This window comes from Lycorma delicatula, chromosome 2 (assembly GCF_047948215.1).
Source record: "Lycorma delicatula isolate Av1 chromosome 2, ASM4794821v1, whole genome shotgun sequence".
Lineage (NCBI taxonomy): Eukaryota > Metazoa > Arthropoda > Insecta > Hemiptera > Fulgoridae > Lycorma > Lycorma delicatula.
The window spans coordinates 185,056,643-185,081,223 of record NC_134456.1 but is presented as its reverse complement, the minus strand read 5'-3'; the positions used below and the strand labels follow the sequence as shown (position 1 = coordinate 185,081,223).

Below are 24,581 nucleotides of genomic sequence, written 5' to 3'. Positions count from 1 at the left end.
AAGTTTATTGTTTGTTGATTGTAGTATTCCATTCACTTTGCTACTCATTATGGACCACCCTCTTCAGAAAACAGACAAGATCATCAGAAACAACACGATTGGTGAAAGGAGAATGGAAACAAGCCTCTGCAAGTACGTGTCAAAATACTGGGCTAATTACATTTAAGGCCTTATTAATAACAAACAGTTCTGCAACAAAAATACTAATGATGCTGGGAAGGCCAACATATATGTTCTGTTGCCAACTACAAAAGCCCAATCAACAGAATTAATGTTTTTAAAGACATCCATATAAACTATGGCATCAGGATTCACGCTATTTATAAAATTATAAAATTTTTCTCATAATTTAACCAAATATAATGAGGTGTTTTTATGATACTCACAAAGACTAAACCAATAATTTATGAGAGAAGGCTGCTGAGGAGAGTAATAACATGGAACAACAGTAAGAACTGGCGGTAATTGTATGTTTAGAGCAAAGAAAAGGCACTGTTGTGGAGCAGTAAATTATGGCAGTTCCTTATATTGATTAACATGCAGTTGGAAAATGACTGCATCAAAAATAGGATGATTTGGTTGCACTTTAACATGAGCTACATAGGAGCAGATCATTTGATTTCATCTATTCCAAAGAGATGGCTCATCACTGTCTACTAACAGACTTACCATGCGGCTTGAGTGAAACACAACTGTAGCAAGATGGAGAAAAATTAATAATAGAGTACATCGAGCATCTTTAGAGTAGTAGGCTGTATAGACAAATAAACCACACAGCTATAGTCTAAGCAGGAATGAACTAGAACTTGGTAGAAGCACAACATGCAAACTTGATCAGCTCCCCAACAAGTATTAGATAGACTCTCAGCATGGCTAGCATTTTTTAACATTTTACCTTCAGCTTCTTTAAATGTGTTACATGTTAGTCATTGGTCAAACCATAATCACAAAAATCTAACCTGCAAGCATGGTTCAACTGGTTCACCATGTAAAAACAATTTAGGATCAACATGTTCCCTCATCCACAAAAAGCAAATGCATTTCGTTTTCTACGGAGAAAATGTGAATCCAGTCATTTTACACCATGATTCTAAATAGGTTATTGTGTTTTGGAGTAGCCTTTGCCAGTAGCTAGACGTAAATTGAAGGATCATCTACAAATAACAAACATATAACAGGTTTCTGCACGCAGTTTGTTATAGTATTTATGGCTGCAGCAAACAATGTAATACCACAGACACTTCCCTGTGGTATTCAGTTTTCTAGTCTGAAACTTTCAGATATCGTTCCAACTAGAACTTGAAAAGGCCGATTGCTGAGGAAACCCCTGATAAATGCAATGAGATTTCCTTATATACCCCATTCATACAGATTTTTTAGGATTCCTCTAAAGCCATGTCATACATCTTTTGCATATCAGAAAATACGGCAATGACGCATTTGTGAAGTAGGAAGGTGTCTTGTATGACAGGGTCAAGAGCAACTACATGTTTGATAGATGATCTACCTTGGCGGAAACTGTATTGTTCTGGAGTAATCAGGGTATTTCTCCCAAAGTACCACACTAAATGACAGTCTACCATTAATTCCATTGCCTTGCACAGAGTACCGGTCAATGAAATAGGACGATAACTTGAGGGGCATGATTTATCTTTACCAGGTTTCAATTCGGAAATCACCAATGCTTCTGACCAACAATCTGGAAAAACCCGATCACAAAATATTCTATTATAAATAACACTATTCTATTATACTGGGTGATTCAAAGAAACGGGAAATTTTTAAAGTTGTGTTGGTAGCCGGGACTTGCAATACCATCCATACGAGTTGCAGATGTCCAGGAACTGAAACCGAACAATGCAGTTGTGCGAGCACAATTCTGTAATGTAATGCTTCAGAAGATAAATGATAATGAAGAGTTTGTTCACGAACTGTGGATGTCAGACAAAGCACATTTCCACCTCAGTGGATTTGTTAACAAGCAAAATTTCAGATACTGGGCACAAGAAAATCCTACGCAGCTACACCAGCGTCCGTTGTACAGCCAGAAAGTGACCGTGTGGTGTGCTATGTCATCTTACGGTGTTATAGGCCCTTATTTTTTTTGAGGATGACAACGGTCTTGCGATTACAGTGACATCGGCTCGTTACGTAGCCGTGCTTGAAACCATTGTTGTGGAACAACAAAAGAGATTTCCACCGATTCTTAACACAGCCTGGTTTCAACAAGACGGAGCAATGTCACATAATGTATGAATATCGATGGCAGCTGTATGCCGATTGTTTGGACAACGTGTCATTTCACGAAATGGTGACATTAGATGGCCTCCCAGATCGCCTGATCTCTCAGCTTGTGATTACTTTTTGTGGGGTCACCTTAAAAGCAAAGTGTTCCACAGTAGACCTGCTACAACGGAAGAACTGAAGGCAAAGATCCGAGAAGCAATTTCGGAAATTCCAGTTGAGATGTTACGTCAAAACCATGAACAATTTAACGAAGAGACTTCGTGAGTGTTTACGTAGAAGAGGAGGTCACCTGCAAGATGTCATCTTTAAAAAATAAACTAAAATGTATGTATCCTAAAATGGCAACATTTGTACAATTACATGAAATAAAATTCATTTTCTAAAAAAATTTTTCATTAACGTTATTTAATTTTTTAAATTTCCCGTTTCTTTGAATCACCCTATATATTCTATATATCCTACCTACCTTGTAACCTATATTCTATTATAGATTACAAGATGATGTAAGAAGGTGTGAACCTGATATTATCATTTCCAGGGAAAGTGTAATGGGAATTATTTAAGGCATATCTTAGCTCATCAAAAGAAAAAGGAATGTTTAATTCATTTTACAAATCTCCAATAACAAATGGCAAGCTTTCTACCTGCAACTCCAAACAAGCTTTTACATGCACATTTCCAAATGTGTTTGCCATATCAATTGATGTTATTATGAGGATGCTGTTGTTTTCCAGTTCATCAACTGCATATGATTTGAACCCTTCTCCACACAACCGATGATGGAGTTGACAGAGAAATGGTATTGACATAATTCAACCATGATTTCCATTATCTACATATGACTCGAACCTTTCTCCACACAACCGATGATGGAGTTGACAGAGAAATGGTATTGACATAATTCAGCCATGATTTCCATTTAGCACATTGAAATACAACAGCAAACAGCCCTCCCACTGTGGAAGGTGCAGAGCAATTCAGTCATGGACCTTCAACTGAAATTACATAAAGCCCTGTGACATTCCTTTAGTGTATGTCTGCAAACATCCTCCCACCAAAGAACAGCAGGCCGCTTTGACTTTCAAGATGTTAAAGGGATACTGACAAAAGGAATCCTTGTATCCGATATAGTCTGCTTTCTCAACCACCCACCTGCACGGCTGACTCTGAGAAATCACTATTATCAATATATATATGATATAACAACTGATCTGATCACTTCCAAAGAAGTTTTTGGAAACAGTCCAGGTAAGATGTGGCAGTGAAGTCGAGTTAGAGATCTGGTATGATCTGTGCTTTTTCATGTGTTTATTGGTTCTGTAGTTTAATTATCTGATTTGGATGTTACACATCAGTCGGTGGAATTTATCTGGAAGTGTTTATTAAAGAAGATTGATTTTTAGAAGATGGATTTACTTTTTACTTAAGCGACCATATATTGCCATTGGCAACAGGGTTCATAATTGTCTGACTGCCACTGTTACATGTTAGTGCGGATTAATGGACGGATTTGTATTCAGCTGTTTACAAATTGGGGTGGTTGTTATCTGTATCGGTAATTTGGTAAGGTATCGGGTTATCATTATCAATAAGTGATAACATTGTGGAATAAATAATTAATTTTATTTACTAGAAAGATACAGAATGTTTGATTCTTACTGTGTATTTATATCCAGGTGTTCAATAATTATCGTTATTGAAATATAAATTCTACATAGTAGATAAAGGGGATTTTTTCCTACATGTTAATACTCTTCCACCCTTTCCTTTTCAAATTTCGAACTTAGGGTGAGGAGTGTAACTCAAATCCAGTAGAATTTTACCTGGCCCCCTAACTGGCATGGAAGAGAACCCAGGAAAAGAAATGGAAGCGTGTTCAGAGCAGAAAGCTGGGAAGCAAGAAGCAATGGAGACTGCCCCAACACAGAATACTGCTGGCACATCAATGGTAACTGTCCAGGTTGAGGGATTACCCCCAAGGACTAGCTTGAACTTCAGGAAAAGGACAAAGAGGAAGAAAATGAGGCAATCCTCAACAGAGGAAGAGGAGTTGCCACTGGAGCTTGTCAGTAGGCTAGAGCGCCTTGCACTTGATTTAAGGAAGTGTACTGATAAAAATGTTAAAAGGAAAATAAAAAATATTGAAGCTGAACTAGGTATTTGAACTAAGGATCTTAGAAGAAAAGTCCTCGGTTATGTACACAGCAGCACCGGAAAGCAAACAGCAGAGGTGGCAGTATAAATGGTTACTGTCACAGGGTGTCCCATCATTGATGGGCTGGAAAATGGAGTATTGTACATGCAGATGGCTGACTTCATTAGGCAGAATTGGCCCAAAAAAATTTATAGGAACACTAAAAATGGTGGGAACACTAACACTTGTAGATGGTGGGTTGCAAGATTGTCCATCAGGTGATGGACAATCTTGCAACCCACCATCTGCAAGTGGCCTGGTCCAATATTAAGGGCGGGAATATTCTACCAGCTACACTAGAGGCACGGTTGGTAGGCGAAGTGGTGAGCAAAGAGGCACCAGTGAAGAATATGTTCCATGTCGGCTATGTTGTATCAGACAATGGTGGTGATTTAGTTTTCACAAGGGTTAGAGCAAACAGTGGAGGGTCATTGGGACCAATACAGGCTGAAATATATGGCAAAGTTATTGTGATTTTTGTTTGCAAAATCCTTGAATGTGAAGGAAGACACACGGGAGACAATATCACATTACAACACCCCTGGAAAAGCTTCCTTCTTCTTAGAGTTATGAACTACCTAAAGAGATTATGAACAGGACGCAAACATTAATTGTTAAGTCCTCATCGACTTACACGAAACTGCTCAAATCTGTTGAGACGGGAGGTTTTGTGCCTCCCACTACTGAGATACTATCGATATATAGATCATGTGAGAGGATGGAAATTAAAGTCAAAGAAGAAAAGGATACAACAGGAGCATTTCAAAAGGCAATAATGACTGCCATTAAGGATGGGAATATAGTAGCCAAGACAAAGCTGGATCCTCAGTCCTAAGATTATTAAAGCTAAGATTATTCAGTCCTATGACTGGTCGGTCATATACTTCTATGTAAAGTAGAGGATGATATTGTGGAGCAGAGTCAACAAAGGGGTGCCACAGGGATCAGCTTTCGGACCAACCCTGTGGAATATAGCCTATGATGGTGTTTTTCGGCTTCTGCAGCCAATTAACGTTACCAAGATTGGGTATGTAGATGACTTGGCACTCGAGGTCAATGCGGACAGACAGTAAGAGGGCGCTGTTGTCAAGATTGAAGAGGCATATACCACAATTTGCAGCTGGATGAGGGGGGTAGGGCACAATGTCTGTGCTGATTATCACAGCAAAAAGGAGGCCCATACTGGCAATTACCTTGGAGAAGCAAATACTGTCAAAGCCAGTGATTAAGTCTGGGCATATGGACTGCTGCCCGGCTTCAGTTTAGAAATCACATGCTAGAGATGAGAGAAAGAGCACAGAAAACCAAGTAACTGATTTCCAGCCTTCTGTCCAAATCCAACTGCGTTTCCCCATGGAATAAAGAAGACTACTACTAGCGGGTGCTATCCATTCCATTATGCTTTATGGATCCGAGATCTGGTAGGGAGTCCTTTGACAAAGTACTCCAAGTACAGGGGAGTATTGGAGGCACTCCACAGACGGTATTGCCTCCATATTATGGCCGCTTATAGAACTGTCTCTGGTGTGGTACTGGAGGTCTTGGTGGGACTTCTCCTGATAGACCTGGTTGTTGAACGCAGAAGGTTATGGGAGGTGGGAAAGAAGAGGCAAACCAGTTTAGTGAAGGAGGAAATGATGAACCTGTGGTAATAGTGGTGGGATGAAGGCACCAAAGGTCAGCGGATTCAGTCTCCTGGGAGATGTACGGACGGCGCTGGAGTGAAAGACCACATGGCTTGCTGGACTACTGCCTAACGCAGATGCAGGCGGGCCATGGTGGCTTTAGAACCTACTTCCACAGGTTCGGCATTGAGAGTGTGAATGCTTGTCCTGTATGTGGAAACAAAGAAAACCACACACCGTGTATTCTTACAGTGTCCTCAATATGAGGATGCTCGAGCAGAGTCATTAACCAATCTCAGCCAAGAAAACAAGTTCCAGCCTGGGAAACTACAAGACATCTTGCTGAGCACAGAGGATTAGTGGAGAGCGGTAGCAAGAGTTGGAAAGGTAGTGATGGAAGATCTCGGGACATGGGAAGAGACTTGTACAAGAGGGAGATGTTGGAGGGTGCGGGGTGGAAAGATCTACAGATGAGCGCTTTGCAGTACCCTATGAGCATGTGGGAGTACCTTTTGCAGTGAAGTCATGAGCATGCCTGATGGTGGTTGAGGTAAGTGTGTATGGGTGGGTGTATGTAACTGATTGTGGTCAGTTTGTGTGTGTTTGTATAGTAGCAAGTGTGCCTGCAGGAGTAGAGTTGTGGATGTCACTGCAATCAGACATGCTTTCAGAGCTCTGTGTAATAGTGCTTTTTTGATTGGTTTTTTGGTAATTTCACTGGATTTGTACATAGTAATATATCGAGGTAAGGATAATGGACTGACGTACAAATTGTTATGAGTTTTGGACATGGACTACAAAAGTTATTATGAGTTTTTTATATTAGACATAATCTTGTATTAAGTGAAAAGTTTTACAGTTCTTTTGGATATTTTGGTGAGCTGTTGAGGACCTAACAATAGTGTAATACCTACTAGGAGTCATTCTGGGTTATTTCAACTCAACAAAGTGTGTAAAAATCTATTTTGAATTAGTTTTTTAATAACTTTTAGGTTATACGTGGTACTAATATAGAAGGAAAATTTTCTAAGTGGTAAGACAAGCTGTGTCTTGTCTGCTACGTCACAGACTAAACTAGTAAACAACGACTTGTAAAATTTTTCATAGTTAGTATTCAGAGAGAAATTTTTCTAAGTGTTATAGGCATACTTTACACAGGCTTTTCCTATTTCCTCTATATCTTCCATAGTTTTGACAATAGATCCAAAATTCCTTGACATCTTTACGAATCAAAAACTTCCCGACCTTTTGACCCCCCAAAATTTTTTGACCTAATATTCGAACAGATACATTTTACCTCCCCCCCAAATCCCTCTTCACAAACTTTTTTTTTGGGGCACCCCCCCCGTGTGGGGTATTGCTGAACGTGGAATTGTCCGCTGACCCCAAATCAAGGACATGAGACGTCGAGGCTCGTTACCTGTAGAAGATACAGCCTCTCAAGGGGCTGGAACCTCGAGGGAAGTACAGGAAGGAGAGAGATCCCGACAGAAGACGTAGAGGGAATGGTTATTGGGGTTACAAGCCAGGACAAGACAAAATGGAAACAAATAGAAGGACGAGGGGCTAAAAGAGCAAGGGCCGGATATTCAGAAGAAGAGGAGGCTCCCCTCACACTACAAGAGGACACCTATAAATTAGGTAGTGCATTATTACAATTGAGACAATGGACCAGCAAAGCGAGCGTGACCGCTATCAAGACATATGAAAGGGAACTGAGCGACATATACAGAGAATTACAGAGACTGCGTGAAGAGACAACGGATACGACTACCCAAGGCACACAGACAGAAGGTCAGTACAGAAATGAGATGTCTGACATACTCGATGCTGATCTGTCAGATGAGCAGTTAATTGACAGACTGTCTTCACGATGGTCATCATGGGTGATGAACCGCCTAACCCAAGTAAATGCTCCAAAAATAGGGGAGGACAGTTGTCATTTTGTTGACTTAAATGGACTGAGGCGTAACAGCCACTACGCTGGGGCTACACCAGGTGCTATGGTTCTACAGGATTCAACAATTCTTGAGGACGGAAAAATAACAATGTGCGGTACCAAATACATGGTTATATTTGATTCCAGCAATGGGGAAAAGGCCATGGCAGCCCACTTAATAAAAGCTCTAAGAAGAGTAGTGGGAAAATCAGAGTCAGCAGTCTTTGTGATGCCCAACGGCCCATCGGGTATTAAAATTAAGAAAATTGTGATATACCTCATGAGAAAAGGGAAGACCCTACTGAGAATGGTTCTCCCTAATTTAAGTGAGCATGGAAGAGCAAGATCTAGATCTGGCTCGAATAGAAGAGGAACTCCGTCGGTTACGGAGAGTAAGACTGTGGTAGTACAGGCGCCGGGAAAAACATACGCGGATCTCTTAAAAACAGTGAAAGATAAAGTCAATGCTGAGGAAGCAGGGGATATCTTATCCATCAGGAAAGGCCGAGACCAACAACTAGAGGTCAGAATTAGCAGATCACAGAAAGCAGGTGAGTTTTCCTCTCTCCTCAAAAATAGGGCTGAAGAACTTCAAGTTGACATTAGAACCAAAGACGACCGTAGAACAGTGGTGCATGTCAAGGACCTGCTGTACGATACTACAGAAAGAGAAATCAAGGAGGCAATCGAAAAAGTACTTGGAGTTGGTGAAGGTTTTCAAATCACATCCATAAGAGAAGCGTATGGCAATACAAAAAATGCCACTGTGGTCACTAACCAAAGAAACGCTACTAAGCTCATTGCATCAAGACTGAGGGTTGGCTGGGTGTGCTGTAGAGAATACATACGCACAGAAGTCGAGAAATGCTATCGTTGCTGGAATACAGGGGATGGCAGGAGAGAATGTAGAGGTCCGGATCGTTCAGAATTATGTTTCAATTGCGGCAGACCGGGACACGTTATTAAAGATCACAAAGAAGCAACGAGATGCCTTGACTGCGGATCTACGTCACATAGAACTGCTAATACAAGTTGTAACAAAAATCATGTGTAAGATATTTCTAATCAATAATAATAGGAGCAGGCTATCGGTGGATCTGTCGGTAGAGATGGCCGCAAGAGGCAATTTCAATTTTCTGGTGGCCACGGAACCCAAAATGTACTCGGTGGCCAGGAGTCAATGGTTGCCAGATGGGGAGATAGATAGGAGAATGTCCCAGATGGGCTGATAATAGAAGGGAAATTTTAATTAATAGACTGACCCATGACAATTTAATTAATTGGATGGTGTATAGTCAGAAAAATTGGGACTGGTTCAAGAAGTTCACGGGGGAAATTCTCCGTATTAAAGAAACGAAGACAGAAGATGGGGGTCGTAGTTAAAGTAGGGAAGGGAGGACAGCCCTCCGTGGAGGGCCCGCATGCTTAGGTGTGCGGGTTCCTGAGAAGGGAGGGAACTCCTGTGGAACTGTGGGGTAAAGTTAAGACCGAGTCCCGGCCAGCGGTGTCGGCCCTGCAGGTGCCTTGGTGCTTAGTGGGTCGGTGCCACCAGTTTGAGGCATGGCAAAAGATAAAGACCGAGACCCGGTTCCCTGCTGAGGGGCGGCGTTGCCGAACCTTGAGGTAGGGGATTAGAGGCATGGCAAATGGAAAATAAAAGATCCGAGACCGGGGAGGCTAACCTGCCATGCCAGACGTGCTGCCGCTGGGTGGGGGACGCCTCCTTTGAGTATATGGACACTCTCCCCGACTGCGTATACTTAAATGGATATCCGGTCGAGGGGAGAAAAAAGTGTGCCTGCAGTGGGTGCCAGTTGTGCGCATTGTAAATTGGTGCAATGCGATGTTCTGAAAGGGGTGCTGTGTTTGTTATGATGCATGTGCATGGTAGTAAGTGTACATGATGTCTGTTTTGGCAAACTTTGTAAAAAAATATAAACTTTGTAAAAATTGTTTTGGTAAATGTTGAATAATGTAACTAACTTTACCTGAACAACAAAATGTATTGTATTATTGTTGAATAACTTGATTTTGTTTTCCTTCATGCATATTTTAATATAAAAGTTCCCTATTAATTACAGAAAGCTTAGCAATGGGTTTTTGAAAACTGGTTGCTGGCAATACCTGATGTATTGACTCAGCTCATCAAACATATATATGCACATTATTTGTAAATAAAACTTTGAATGTTTAAACCTTCATAGAAGTTATATAACGTTATAAAATGGAAAATCAAGACCATGCGGCTTCTGTAGTGTCATCGATCAAAATCCTGCCTCCATGGACAGGAAGTCTTACTCTTTAACTTTGGAAGTTAGCGACCCCCATGACCCTACAGCCCTAGCCATTCTGCAGCTTTTCTTTTTACTAAACACTGAGCTGCTGAACTCTTTACACTGTATATATACACTACATCAGGAACACTACACAATTTAAAAGATATACCCTTACACAGCAACTCTACAACATCTTATACTATTTCTTCTAGCATCTACACTTTATTGTGTTAGAAGAAACCACCGAAATGGGAAAGATGGAGTGGTAGTGAACCCCATAAGACCCTGAATTTCAGCAAGATATGGGTTCACTACCACTCCATCTTTCCCTATATACTAATAAGCAGTTTCCGGCACTGTTTTTCATTACTCACTTCAACAAGCAGGCACCCTGTTTGTTGAAGTGAATATTGGGAATATTGATTTATATATATATATATATATATATATATATATACACGTTTGATGAGCTGAGAACCAACATCAGGTATTGCCAGCAACCAGTTTTCAAAAACCCATTGCTAAGCTTTCTGTAATTAATAGGGAACTTTTATTTTAAAATATGCATGAAGGAAGAAAAAATCAAGTTTTTCAATAATAATACATTCCTTTTTGTTGTACAACTAAAGTTGTATTATTCAAAGTTTACCAAAACAATTTTTAAAGTAAATCCCAATTACTTTAGTTCCAATTTACATTCATGATAAGGTGAAACTGAATAAATTTCGATGATTAGCTATCACAGTAGTCTAGTTTTATCATAAGATACAATTCCTTTTTATGTATCTAATATGAAATAATTATATAATATGTATACAATTATTTTATTTAACTTAAATCTTTTTGAGATTTGTTTTATTCCTCTGTACTGTTAAATTATACTTCAACAAACATTACAGTATGTGCATTGTTTATTTTAGTATTTTTAATTTTTAATATCTTCATTTAATATGCAGTTTATTTAAATGATGGTCATGACTGAGAATCAGGGATCTTGCAAAAGTACTTTTGTAATAAAATTAAGGTAAGTTAGATAAGTCTTATCTCAATATTCTGTACTAGGTTAAATTATTAACATAATTTTTAAAACATTATAATTTCAATAAAATTTAAAATAAGTATATAAATCTTCAATTACATGTCACAAATCTAACCTATCATCCTCAGGATTCGAAAAAAAGGCACCAGAGCTTGATGTAAGCTTTGTAAACAAACAGCACCAATTTAATTCCATACCTTCTTTTAGGAATATAATCTTAAGTCACGCAATTCATTATTGTTCTTTTCTTCTACATTAACAGAATAACTAAATTTCTTTCTATTATGTTTACATATATAGATAGACAAGTCCTGAAAATGTTCAATGAAAAACATACAAATGGCTGCACCATTTTTAGGTGCATAAGATTAAAATTTTAATTCTTGAAAAATACCATTGAAACTGCAGGTCTCAATGTTAAATTTTGTTTTTGAAAATAAGTATCACATTTCCTGATTTTTTTCCCTTTGGTGACATTTACAACAATTTCATGTTTAATTATCTTTGAACTATTTTTTGGGCAAAATGGGTGAAAATGTTTGCAGCAGTGATCAGTGTTAAGTTTCTTTGTTAATAATGAAACATAATAACGTTAAGTAACAATTTTTTTTTTTTATTGTGAATAACCTTTTTATATATATATATATATATATATATATGAATAGTAAATTGTTCTTTTTGTTTCATGTAAAAGTTTATTTAAAAAAAATAAAAATAAAAAATTTTCAGAATTTAAATGTGTTACTTGTAAATAAATTTAACATAACAATCACAAAAATCTGTTCAAGAATACTATTTTTTTTTTAGATAAGAAAATAAGTTGCAGTATTAAGTTTATTATGTGACCAAGTATTTAACCAATAACTATTATAGGAATGCATTATTTGTAAAGAAATATTGTAATAAACACAGTTTTAGAAAATTCATGAGCAAATAAGTTAAATTATCTAAAACGAATCCAAAATACATTCTAAAATTCAACATTTTTTTCATATTTTTTAGCATACTAGTGAACAATTATAATTTTTTTTTTACAGTGATATTTGAGAATTAATTTACATATATTATTTTTAATACACAAATAACATATGTAGTGTTATACACTAACATTTTTAAAATAAGTAAGACAATATAAATAATTAACCATCTGATAAGCAAGCCATATCAGTTTACCCTGTCTAAACATTATTTTACAGATTTAAGTGTGTATAATATCTACTGCATTAGAATGCATGATTTTGTGAGTAAGTGAAATTCATTAATCTTACATGAATACAGTTGTAGCTTAAGCATTAATCTGAATATGTGCAAAACCAGAAACTAGGTGGCTTAAACATAACATAATACAATAAAACAAAATGTTAAAAAATAGGAATTTGATTTAGATAAATATAATGGAATCTACATTAGTCTGAATTCGTGTTATCACAATATCAAGACAAAATGAGGAAAAATTAACATCATTACCTGTTTCTTCTCTATCTATTTCTCCTAGCATCTTTTTAATTTCTTCCTTTTTTGGCTCAAATCCAAGAGCACGCATTGCAACCTGCATAAAAAATAGATATATTTAATAATAATAATAATAATTAAATTTTTATAATATATTTCGATTATCATTAATCTACAACAAACTAGGACTATGAATAATAAAAATTAAAAAAAAAAATTTCTTATAACAAAAATGTTAAAAATTTCTGTTCATCTAGAATTGCTTCTGCTGAACTAAAAAATAAATAAATATATAATTAGAGATTTCAATTAAGTGTTTTTGTCAACAATTTATATCAAGTAACTCGATAGTGGAGGAAAAAATATAGCCAATAACAGTTTATAAGGCACAAAATTTATTTAGAAATGACTTCTAAGGCTCATTAATATTGTTTGTTTCATTAAATACTCCAGATGGATTAAATAGACATTTCATTAGACAGTATATCATTGTCTATTACTGAGGAAGACAATGTAAATAATGTATTATTCTGTACTGAAAGAGATTATTTATTTATTTATTTTAAGCTGTTTCAGCCTTTCTTTTGGATGTGATATATGTGTAAACACACATATATATATATATATATATATATATGAATAAACATTAATATGAAGGAGTTGTGTCAAAATCAGTGGTGACCAACCTTTAGCCTATCGCAAGAAAATTAAGAATTAAAAAATTTTAGGTGAGCCACAAATAAAACCTTCTTTTTTTTTTGAAAAAAAACAATATGAAAAAGAAAACGCTATAATATTACATTATTACTGTTTATTACTACTATTATTACTATACTACAAATTAAACACAATGCAGAACTAACAAAACTTATTAATAATCAATGTGAAGACCAACATTAAATGTCTGCCAATTTTATTGTACTCTGGTACGTACAGTGTTACAGCAAGAGTCATATAATAATTTAGATGTTCATTTGTTATCTGGATCTGAATTAGTTTTTAAAAATCTCATTATCAAAAAAACAACTTTCACAAAGGTCAAAAGCAGGAGTTTAGCCTTTGAAAAATTTCCTTCACAAGTGGATATTTTCCACAAGTGTCCAAACATTAGTTTGTGATACTCTCATTTTTAATTGTAGATCAGATTAAAACTCAACTATTTCCGCTTCTAAAATACGGATATTTTTATTCAACATACTTGCAATCTTTTGTGATATTTCATAAGTATTAATATCATCTACAAATGGATTTAAAATGAATGTAAAGATTGGATGAACTTTACAGAAATCAGAAAATCTGATTTTAAAATTATTTTTATGTTCAGCAAGATTTTCAGAACATTTATCAAATTCAATTTCCTTATATTTATAAATACTATTCTCTAAATTTGGAAAATGGCTGAAGTTACATTTTTCAATTTGGGGTATCCATAAATTTAATTTTGACTGAAATGTATTTACACTTCTTATTAATTCAAAATGAGTTCTTTGTTTCCTCTGAAATTTAAGGTTGAGTCTATTCATGCTGATTGCTATAACTGTAAGAAAGGATAAATCTGACAACCTATTCTTCTTTTTCTGTTTAGCCTCAGGAACCACCTTAAGGTATTACTTCAGAGGATGATATGTATGAATGTAAATGAAGTGTAGTCTTGTACAGTCTCAGATCAACCATTCCTGAGAAGTGTGGTTAAATCCTGGCCATCAGGGCCAGGTACAAAGGGGATGGACTGGCAACTGTAATGCCATGGAAGGTGTCTTACCTATTGGGGTCAGGATGAGTACTTTTTTCTTTTTCCATTGTCACTTCATCCAATTTATTTTCTTATTAAAATGCAAACACAAATTTATGTTTTTTTTTACTGTAAGAAAAACTGTTCATTACAAATGCATGGTTGTAGTTTATCAGTCATGTAGCAGTCATATGTAAATAGCACCTTGTAAGCCTTCAAAAGAAAAGTTTCTAACTGAAATCTATTAGAAAATATTTAGAACTTTTTTTGTAAACAGTGATTTAAATAATCTTAGTAAAAATTATCCCTGACTCATTACAAATTAGTTTTTACAAGTTAGTAAAAAAAAAGCTGCATTTCATAAAAACCCAATCATTCACAAACAAATTAATATTCTATCACTGCCACTTAATCGACTAAATATCAAGCCTATTTTGGATAAAGTTCATTATTCTCCTGATCAAAATAAAAAAAATTCTTGGGCAGAACTGCACAAGAAGACAATCTTTTTGTTTTTTTCCTTTTGGCCTGGTCAAACACACACCCAGTCTTCATGTCCCTCAGATTAGGTAACACTACCTTTTGTTTTCTTTTTCCTGTTAAGCCTCCAGTAATTACCATTCAGATAATACTTCAAAGGATGCGATTTACACTGTAAATGAAGTGTAGTCTTGTACAGTCTTAGTTTGGCCATTCCTGAGATGTGGGGTTAATTGAAACCCAACCTACAAACAAAACACAGGTATCCACGATCTAGTATTCAAATCTGTGTAAAAATAACTGACTTTACTAGGACCTGAACACTGGAACTCTCAACTTCCAAATCAGCTGATTTGGGGAGACATGTTCACCACTAGACCAATCCGGTGAGTTAGGTAACGCTACCTGAATACATCAAACAATACTGCTAACAATAGATACCAAAGATAAAGAAATATCAACATTCCAACTTGCACCATCATAATGAAAACTCTTTTAACTTGCTCTGTTAAAATTTTTTTTACCTTGACTTGAGCGTTAACTCAGTAATGACTGAACTAATATTTATCACTCACTATTAAAGTGAATGGTATTTTCATAGTCCTCATACTTCAAAGCGTAAAGAAAATTCATTTTACTCTCCACTTCCACAATGCAACTGAAAGTAATACTGTACTTTCCTTTGAAAAGTCAGTGAAAAAAAAATCATAATAAACGATAATTTATAAAGAAAAGGGTATTACAATTTGGTAAAAATGTAACTCGATAACAATATCAAATTCAATATGAGTGCAATTACTTACTTGTATTTAAAGCTACTTAACCTTGTAATAACTCACCTTTAATTCTTTTGTTTCAAGTTTTCCAGTGCCATCTTTATCGAACAAACTGAATGCTTCTTTAATATCATTTTTTTGCTCTTCAGACAATTCATATTTCGGTCCAGAGCTCTTCTTTCTAGCTCCAGTTACAGACTGTTTTTTGGCTTGAGACTATGAACAATCAAAACAAAAATATAAATTACTTAATATAAAATAAAAGGAAGAATACAGCTTATATAAAATGAATTTCACTGTAAAAGGTAATTTTACAGGTTTTCTACTTGTAATTTCAAAAACGTTTTATAATTTCCAATTACAAACCACAACTTTTGAATAGTCTTCACAGCAGTATCTCAGGATGTATCAATGTATGCTTCTCCCTCACTACTAACAAAACGTACAAACTATTATCATAAATTTCATAATCTATATGAAAAATGCACATGAAAAACTAGCATAATTCTACATTAAAAAAACAATTAAAAAATGAGCAAATTATAAAAAAAACATTAATTAAAAAACTAAAATGGTTTAAAAAACTGTACAGGGAACCAATGATTAAATCATTGTTTTGACGATCAAAGTGATGATTGGATAATCATTCTGTAAAACTGTACAGAAACGATGACTAGAAACACTGTGTTATTACTACTTATATATTTTTAGCATAGTTGTATACAATCTCTTCGTAAGACAGACAATATTAGTTTATTATAAAATCAGTAAAAAAAAACAAATCGCTTTCAAAATATTTTATTTTAATAGGATTACAATTAAAAGTTTGGTTCTATTTTATAAAAGAATTATAATTTTTTTAAATAAAATAACGGGTTATTTGTAATTAAGAAATTATGAGTTTGGTCAACATCATCAAACTTACCTCAAAATACATCAGCACTTACAAAAAAAATGTAGAAAACTAAACTGAAACCTTAATATATTGTTAATTGGTGGAGAAGCTTTCAGAAAAGAGCTAAACTAAAAAAAGAAGAAATTAGAAGAGACAATGAAGGGATTCTTTCTAGAAAAGGACTTATGGAAAAGCGTATAAGGTGCAGCCAATGGAAATTATTACATTTGAACAATCAAAATGATGGGTTGGGTACTTGTATTGCAGGTCGAAAGATATAAATACTGCCGGGGACCAGCGTAGTGCCAGGGACCACATTTTTGTGATTGTTCCCCAAAATGAAAATATCACTGAAAAAAGCCCAATTTGAAATGACAATGAAAAATATAACAGCAAGATACTACTCGAAAAATGGACTATGAAAAATATTTCCTTTAGTGAAAGGATCGCTGGGTGTGAAGTCACAAGACAAGGATTGGAAATCATTAGATCTTAAAGTTTTGAATTTAACTTTACCTCAATATACTTTTTTCACCTTGATGTTTTTCTCAAACCCCTCTAAGATAATTTAATCAATCCAGTGCTAAACTGAACCTAAATATACTAATAACGTAGGGATATGTTCTACAGAGTACTACATACATACTATTAAAATGCATGCAATATAAGTACATTACAGACTCAAAACAACAAAATAAAATTTACAAGTAAGCATAGCAACTGTGAACTATCTAAGAGAAGATTCAATGAGTATAATATTAAGTGTGTGCAAAAGCAGTAATTATTTTTCTGATTTCTATCTGTAATATTTAAGACATGCATGGGTTGATTTTAAAATATCAATAACAGATGGTTTTGGGTATGAATCCCAATCAGCCTCGTCATCTTTCACGTGCAATAAAATTGTTTTCTCATCATCACCATTCAAACAAGGTTACATCAGTGAATACATAAATTAATAAATAATGTACAATGTTTAAATCATTCATATCTAGAAATTTTAATAGCGTGGCCCAAAAAGCAGCATATTCTTTAAGCTAAGATTTTACATTTTAATACAAATGTTAATTTACAATTGATTAAGATGAATTACAGAAAATCTACATATTTTAAAATTTAATCACAATAATTGTATTTTTTTAAAAATAATTTGATTATTTAAAATTATGGTTTGAATTTAACAGTCCTCCCAACAAACCTCGAGACAACTAATATTAAAAAAAAAATTAATAAAGAAAATAATAATAATAATGCAACTGCATTTCATTTCCCTCTAATTAAATTAATTGTAAATAATTTATATACTCAACCATTTCGTTGTCAGTAGTGTTAAGATTAGTACTAGACTCCATGGTAGCTCTTCACTAGGCTTTTATTTTTAAAGATTGCACTAATGTAGTGCAATAAATGTTTAATTGATAGTTAATAAAATAAAATCACCAGGAAAATCACAGGAACAGGTTAACTGGATATTACACAAGGAACTCTTTCTATGATCACAATGGCTGAAATAAAATAATTAATTATAGCATTAATCAATATTGTACTAAAATTGTAATTATAATATTAATATTGTAATACAACTTATTGTATGCATTAACAATTAATCTGTAACAGGAAAAATTATTAAGAAATAATTAAATAATTTCATCTATTACACATAAAACAACAAACTGAATTAAATCTTTTCTACAAAAGCAATATATAATAAATTAAGGAAAAATTTGTTAAGACAAAGTTTAAGGTTTCTGAAATGTTTATCCTTCATATATCAATTTAAGAGTATATCCAGAACAATGCAATAGGTGACATTTTTTCTATCTATTTGATTTTCCTTGTGTACATAATACAAGTTAATTTGTTAGGTAGGTCATACATGCCCAGAACACCATGAACCTATAAAATGTTAAGTGATTATTTTTTATAGTTCCACAGTTAGTATTATTTATACAGTCATATACTGTTTATCAGACCACACTTACCACCAATTCAAGAAGTCAAGACATGCCCAATATGTTTGTTTATAAACTATGTACTACACACTCTTGAAAAATAGTGATTTCAAAGATGACTACAAACAAATTTCAATTACAATAAAGATATTGTTTAAGATATTTTTAATTAGGATGTGAAAGAGCTATGATAAATCATGTTAAACAAACTTGCAAAACGGCAGATTTAGATTATATGAACAAACAAAGATTTTATGAAGAGGTAAAGAAACATGTAAAATACATCTATGATCAGTTTCCAGAATCTTAACTTAAGTTTTGGATGACATGTTGAGTGTTACAAGGGTGACTTTAGTGAGTAGTATTTAATTAATCTATAAATGCCATAAGGAACATCTTGATTTGAGGTTGTAAAAAGATTACTGCTGAACTGTAATTGAATTTAAAGCTTGTCAATTATAGTTAAAAAAACAGATACATGAAAATGTTCAGAAAGATAAAGATTAAAATGATTAAGAGACAAGGTACCCTTACAGTTGTGCAATTTTGAAAAATTAGGATAAACAAAATACCACTGTTTTCACATTTTTTGATGTAACTTCTTCAGATTTCATAAGAAAATGAATAATAATGTTTATTTATGGTGGAAAAAGTGAATATTTTAATGAAAAATAAAAATTACAAAACACCATTAAACTTGTTATAAATACAGTATAAATTCATAAACACCATAATACCAGAAAGGTTATGTTAGTGATGATAATAATAGGATTATGATATTATAAAGTTGTAAATAATACGCATATTTAACGTCCATTGACAAGGTTAGTGAGCGAAGTAAGTGTAGGTTATGTTTAGTTAGGTTATGTTGATACACATATGATTAGTCAGTGCATAGTGTCAACATAATCTAAACAAATAAACCTATGCTCACTTCACTCACCAACAAAATATTTTTTTGTTTAATATATTTAATATGTTGTTTTTTTGTGTGGAAGTGTGATAACAAACCAGTACCTAATTGTATGTAGATAAATGATGCAATGAGATTATAACAAAAATTTGCTATATGTTTAAACTGTCATTTTCTTTGAAAAAATTAAAATTCATTGTTTTTGAATTTCAAAACAAAACTTAAAGAATTTTTGGGCAATTTTTTCTGTTACAACTTTGAATGTACTTTATATGTATTTTTTCAAGAAATATGAAATGATAAGTTGTTATTAAATGATAATAATTACTTTATTAAAGTTATTATTAAATTATCAGTAAAATGGCAGATTCTTGCCAGGAATTGAACAAGAAACCAGTTGATCTGCAATCTAATAATTTCACCAAAGTTGGCTGGTCAGTAAGAAATATGAAATGTGTAGAAGTAATCTTTCAAAGAAGTACAATTAAATGTCTGTTCATAATTTATCATGAAATAATGAACTGTACATGAAATGTACATTCTTAGTTATAGTAGAAATGGAATAGATTGTTTTTGGAGGCTCATAGAACACTGTTTAAATGAAAGCACAACTGTATAGATCTATTGGTACTTCTAACAATATTGTTTTTTTTATAAAAAGTTAAAACAGTTAACTGAAAAAAAAAAAATAATAAATGTATTTCAACCAACTAACTTCCCAGGAATCTGGTGATAATAAAATATTTATTTTTGTTACCGTGACTGTGATGAGTACTAATTGTGTTCAATAGTTCAATTGTGATAAGACTTATTGTGATATGACTTATTCTCATAAGTAATACCATAAATAATATCTGATATTTATATTCTTTAAATTCTCATGTGTCACTAATTACTAATTTAATTTAATAAAAAAAAGAGTAGCAGAATATGAATGTAAAATAAGAAATATGAATAAAATATATTTTGTCAAAAAAGACAAATAATAGCATTATTCATATGGTAGTAAAACTAAAACATGCGGTAGTTTTAATAACAGATAATAAAAATTAATTTCTTGATAGTAGTTGTTAGCAAATTGTCTATTAACTGTGGCAATATAAACATTATTACTCCAAATAACAATAAGCAATCTTTTATTAAATATTTAATAAGAACTTTATTTTTATGCAAAAAATCTACTTGCAATTTTTTCTGTATAATTGAAGAGTACTTTTTACTGGCTCAGATTCAAATTTTACAAAAATCAAAATTAAATCCACATTAATAGCATAACATTTTCCAACAAGATTGCACATTACTATGTCAATACAGGCAACTTTCAAAAATCTCAAATAAAAAATTTCACCTTTATTTAATTGTTAGAAAAATGTAACTGTCATTTTCTGATCATCAGTCATTTTAATTGCAATTAAAGTGAGATACACTACTACATTTCATCCACTGGGCTACGAATTGTGATTCAGTAAACATTCTTATTTTACAAAAATAAAACTTAAATCTTTATTGTCAATATCACTAATCTAAATTAAATAGGGGATTCAAGATAGATGTCCAACTAGAAACATACGCAGATTTAAATTCATGCATAATTTCACAATTTAAATAATGTGAATGGCTCCTATGTTTATGTAAAACAATTCCACAATTTAATGCTTAAGTTACCAAAAAATTAGATAAACTACAAACAATAACAGATATGTTACACACATAGGTTTGAATTGAGTTTATTCTTATGTATAGAAAATCATAAGTGGTATTCTAATTAAGAGGGAAAATAATATTAAACAGACTGAAAGAAAATTAGCAAAACAAGGAAAACTAATTAAAAGTACACAATGAAACAAATACGGTAATTAATGAAGTTCACTCTTAAACAATGTTGTATCATAGTTTATTTAAAAACTTTATAATGCTAATAAGCATAAGCTCTGGCCAATCTCAGTGGGAGAAAGGCATTTATACCTTTCATCAGTTGTGGAATTGGGTCAGAGCTACAATGTGAAGATATTGTAGTATATGAAGATATACTACCAAATTCATTTTTAATCCAAAAAAACATACAGCACTGTAATTGGGTGTCGGCCATACTGGCAGTGTAAATAAATAAATAAGCATCAGTCTATGCTTTATCATACTTAAAAATTCACAGTTTATCAATTATATATCATTTTTATTATACTTTTAGTCACAGAAAAGGATTTTATATAGTTTACTGCGTTGAAACATACTAATCTTCAAAGATATAACTTTTTATTCAATTGTAGATTAAAAATCTAAACCATCTCTATCATTACTGTAATTTTTTTTAACATACATTTTTAAAAATATGCTTTCTATACACCATACAACAGATATGAGTATGAGTTATTATGGGTCCTCATACAGTTGGAAAATTTATCATAGAACATGAGATATGCAGTAACTAACTGGGCTTGATGCCAGATGAAATAAAAATGCAGAAAACAGCAATATACAATAATGCAGATAAGATTAAAAAATAAATATTTTTCCCAAAAATCTGTCAGTAATATGTTAGTAGTAAAATATGGAATTGTTAAACCACTAATCACTGGCCGTCCATTGATTTAACAACTTTTAAGAAATTTTAAAATTAATTAAAATAATTTAACACAAATATCAATAAATAAAAAAATAATTCCAAACGAATGTTACAAGAAATGTTTCTCGACCGTAAAAAACGACTTTTTATTTCTACCAAATGATTATAAGAAGCCCATCTTCGTACCTAAAAATCGGATTAACTGTCTACCTGTGCAGGAAACAACATCAATAATTACTAAAATAACAGAAATCAATAACTTCGTTCTGCTCCGTAACAAACACCTGTTTCTCATTTCTGCGGCTCTACAACTTTTAAAGTTTGAAAAGGAGTAACAGCTAATTAGAGTAGGCTAACTAAATAAAACAAATATTTTACCATCTTCACATTTACACTCTCAATGGAAAACAGGAAAGATAAATTTACATTACACTAACTCAATTTGTTCAACAATATAATTCAACGAGTTTGCAGAACAAACCGGTCGTAAACAAACCCCACACAACCCCAGTAAATAATAACCGCAGTGCAGCTGTTTTGGTTCGTTCAGTGTAGCCAACAAATATCAAGAAATAACAAAATACCGATAGCACACAGTTCTTCGCAAAAATTTTTACAATTCCGAAACCAATTATATAATTAAGGGAGGTTCATTTACTATATTAAAAAACATGTTTTACAACAGTAAGAAACTTTTTTATCGCATAAAACGTATTGGAACAGAAGTAAAAAGAATATTCAAATCTGGAATTATCGATAGTAGACGAATTCTATAGCTGAAAATTATTTACGATATCATCAATGCATTGTATAACAATTTATTTATCATGTATCTTTTTAACGTTACCTAATGAAATAAAGTTACAAAATATAAATATAGCAAAATAAAAAATCAAAGGTGCCAGTACGGCAAATTAACTTAATGGTTCTGTTTGGAGCAGTAATTTTTCATTGAGCTCTAATATTTACGGAGGCGAATATAATCTAATGTATCACATTATATTATGCAATTTTGTACATATTAGATATTGGGGTAATGTGAATATTTGATCCTTTTATTTAAAACCTCATATATCATTAAATGAATTCTAAATAAAAGGTCTTATTTTAAAGCCCATCCAAGTGACAATACTTAATAAATTAAAGGTCATTAAATGTTTCTGAAATAATGTAATAATCTGAAAATGCATGACAAAAACAAAACGGGTATGATTTTTTTCATAAAAATTAACAGACTCCACATTTTTATTGAATTTAATCAATTAATTATTTAAGACATTATAATAATACTTAGAGGAAATAAAATAGAATGCCCAATCATGACTTTTGCCTTAATTTTTCAGTTTTATTTAGCAAAATAAAAAAAAAATTAAGCCCAGCAAAATAACATCTTGTTGTGACCCGCTTATTTGTTAAGTCAAGAGCTACAAACTTGGGATTGGAAACCATTTTTTATATCAGTTATGCATATTTTTTAACAATATCTTTCATAAGCCAATAATTTCACCATCAAAGTTGTATTGTTTAAACTTCAGAGAATAATTTAGTTTAACCAATAGCTTGGTTATTCATGAAAAAATTGCAAAAAATTAAAGAAACCCATGTACTATTAACACTAATGTTTCTGGTTTGGATGGTTATAATTAAAAACTTATGTATGATAATCAGCTTACAATATAATTGCTCATGCTGAACACAACCTTTTATATAAAGCATAATTTTAAGACTAAGTAAATTATTTTGGCATGCATACTATCTTTTCCAACCCTTTTTCCTATCTTTGCAGACTTGCATTTGGTTGTAATAAAAGTAAAACATCTGAGATACAAAATACCAATAGTTGTTTTTACTGAAAGTAATGATGTTCACAACCATTTCTGAGAATAGTTCTAAAATGATAGTTATTATTAATTTTCTAAATACATGAAAATAAATTTCTAGATATTATGTGAACTACAAACCCTCTATATTGCATAGATGGTAATACTGTTTCTTGAGCTTGTTTAATGGTTAAAAACCCTTTAGTATGTGGTCAAATGGTATATTTTATCTAAATATATTTTAGCAAGATTTATTTGCTTAATCTAGTCTGTAAATTTCATAGTGTTTAAGCATGTTGAGTTCATGCTATGTGTAAAACTTGTATATTTGAGGCAATTTGAAATTAATTCTGTTGTGCTTACTGCTTGCATTAAATAAACGAGTGTGAATAATAATGATGTACAATTAGCTCCAAAAAAATTGGTATTTTTCTGGAAGCACAGTTTTCATGTAATTTAAAAATGAGCCTTTAAAATTTTCTAATTTCTTTATTTATGAATGTAATTTATGTAAATATTTTCATTTTTTTTCACTCATTCACTCTTAATATTAGGACTACATGGTTTTCAGTTTTATGTAAACCCATTATCACAAGGGAAATTAAATTAGGTCTTCATGTTCTTTCAGACCTTTGATGTTCTTCAAGTTAAGATGCTAAAAGAAATTTCAAACTGTTA

The 24,581-nt window shown here is 32.9% G+C and overlaps 1 protein-coding gene across 2 annotated transcripts in view; it reads right to left on the bottom strand.

The window, feature by feature from the left end:
- LOC142320334 (uncharacterized) overlaps window positions 1–22,616 on the bottom strand; it is a 30,135-nt gene extending 7,519 nt beyond the window's left edge. Inside the window, exons 1-4 of one of the 2 annotated variants that reach the window (XM_075358039.1) lie at window positions 22,462–22,616; window positions 17,966–18,160; window positions 15,824–15,976; window positions 12,788–12,869 (exon numbers count right to left, since the gene is read on the bottom strand). In XM_075358039.1, coding sequence (XP_075214154.1) covers window positions 12,788–12,869; window positions 15,824–15,976; window positions 17,966–18,007 — 277 coding nt within the window. In that variant the 5' untranslated portion in view covers window positions 18,008–18,160; window positions 22,462–22,616. The remainder of the gene's footprint in view (window positions 1–12,787; window positions 12,870–15,823; window positions 15,977–17,965; window positions 18,161–22,461) is intronic. The other variant, XM_075358040.1, reaches the window with a different exon arrangement.
- Between the last annotated feature and the right edge of the window lie 1,965 nt (window positions 22,617–24,581).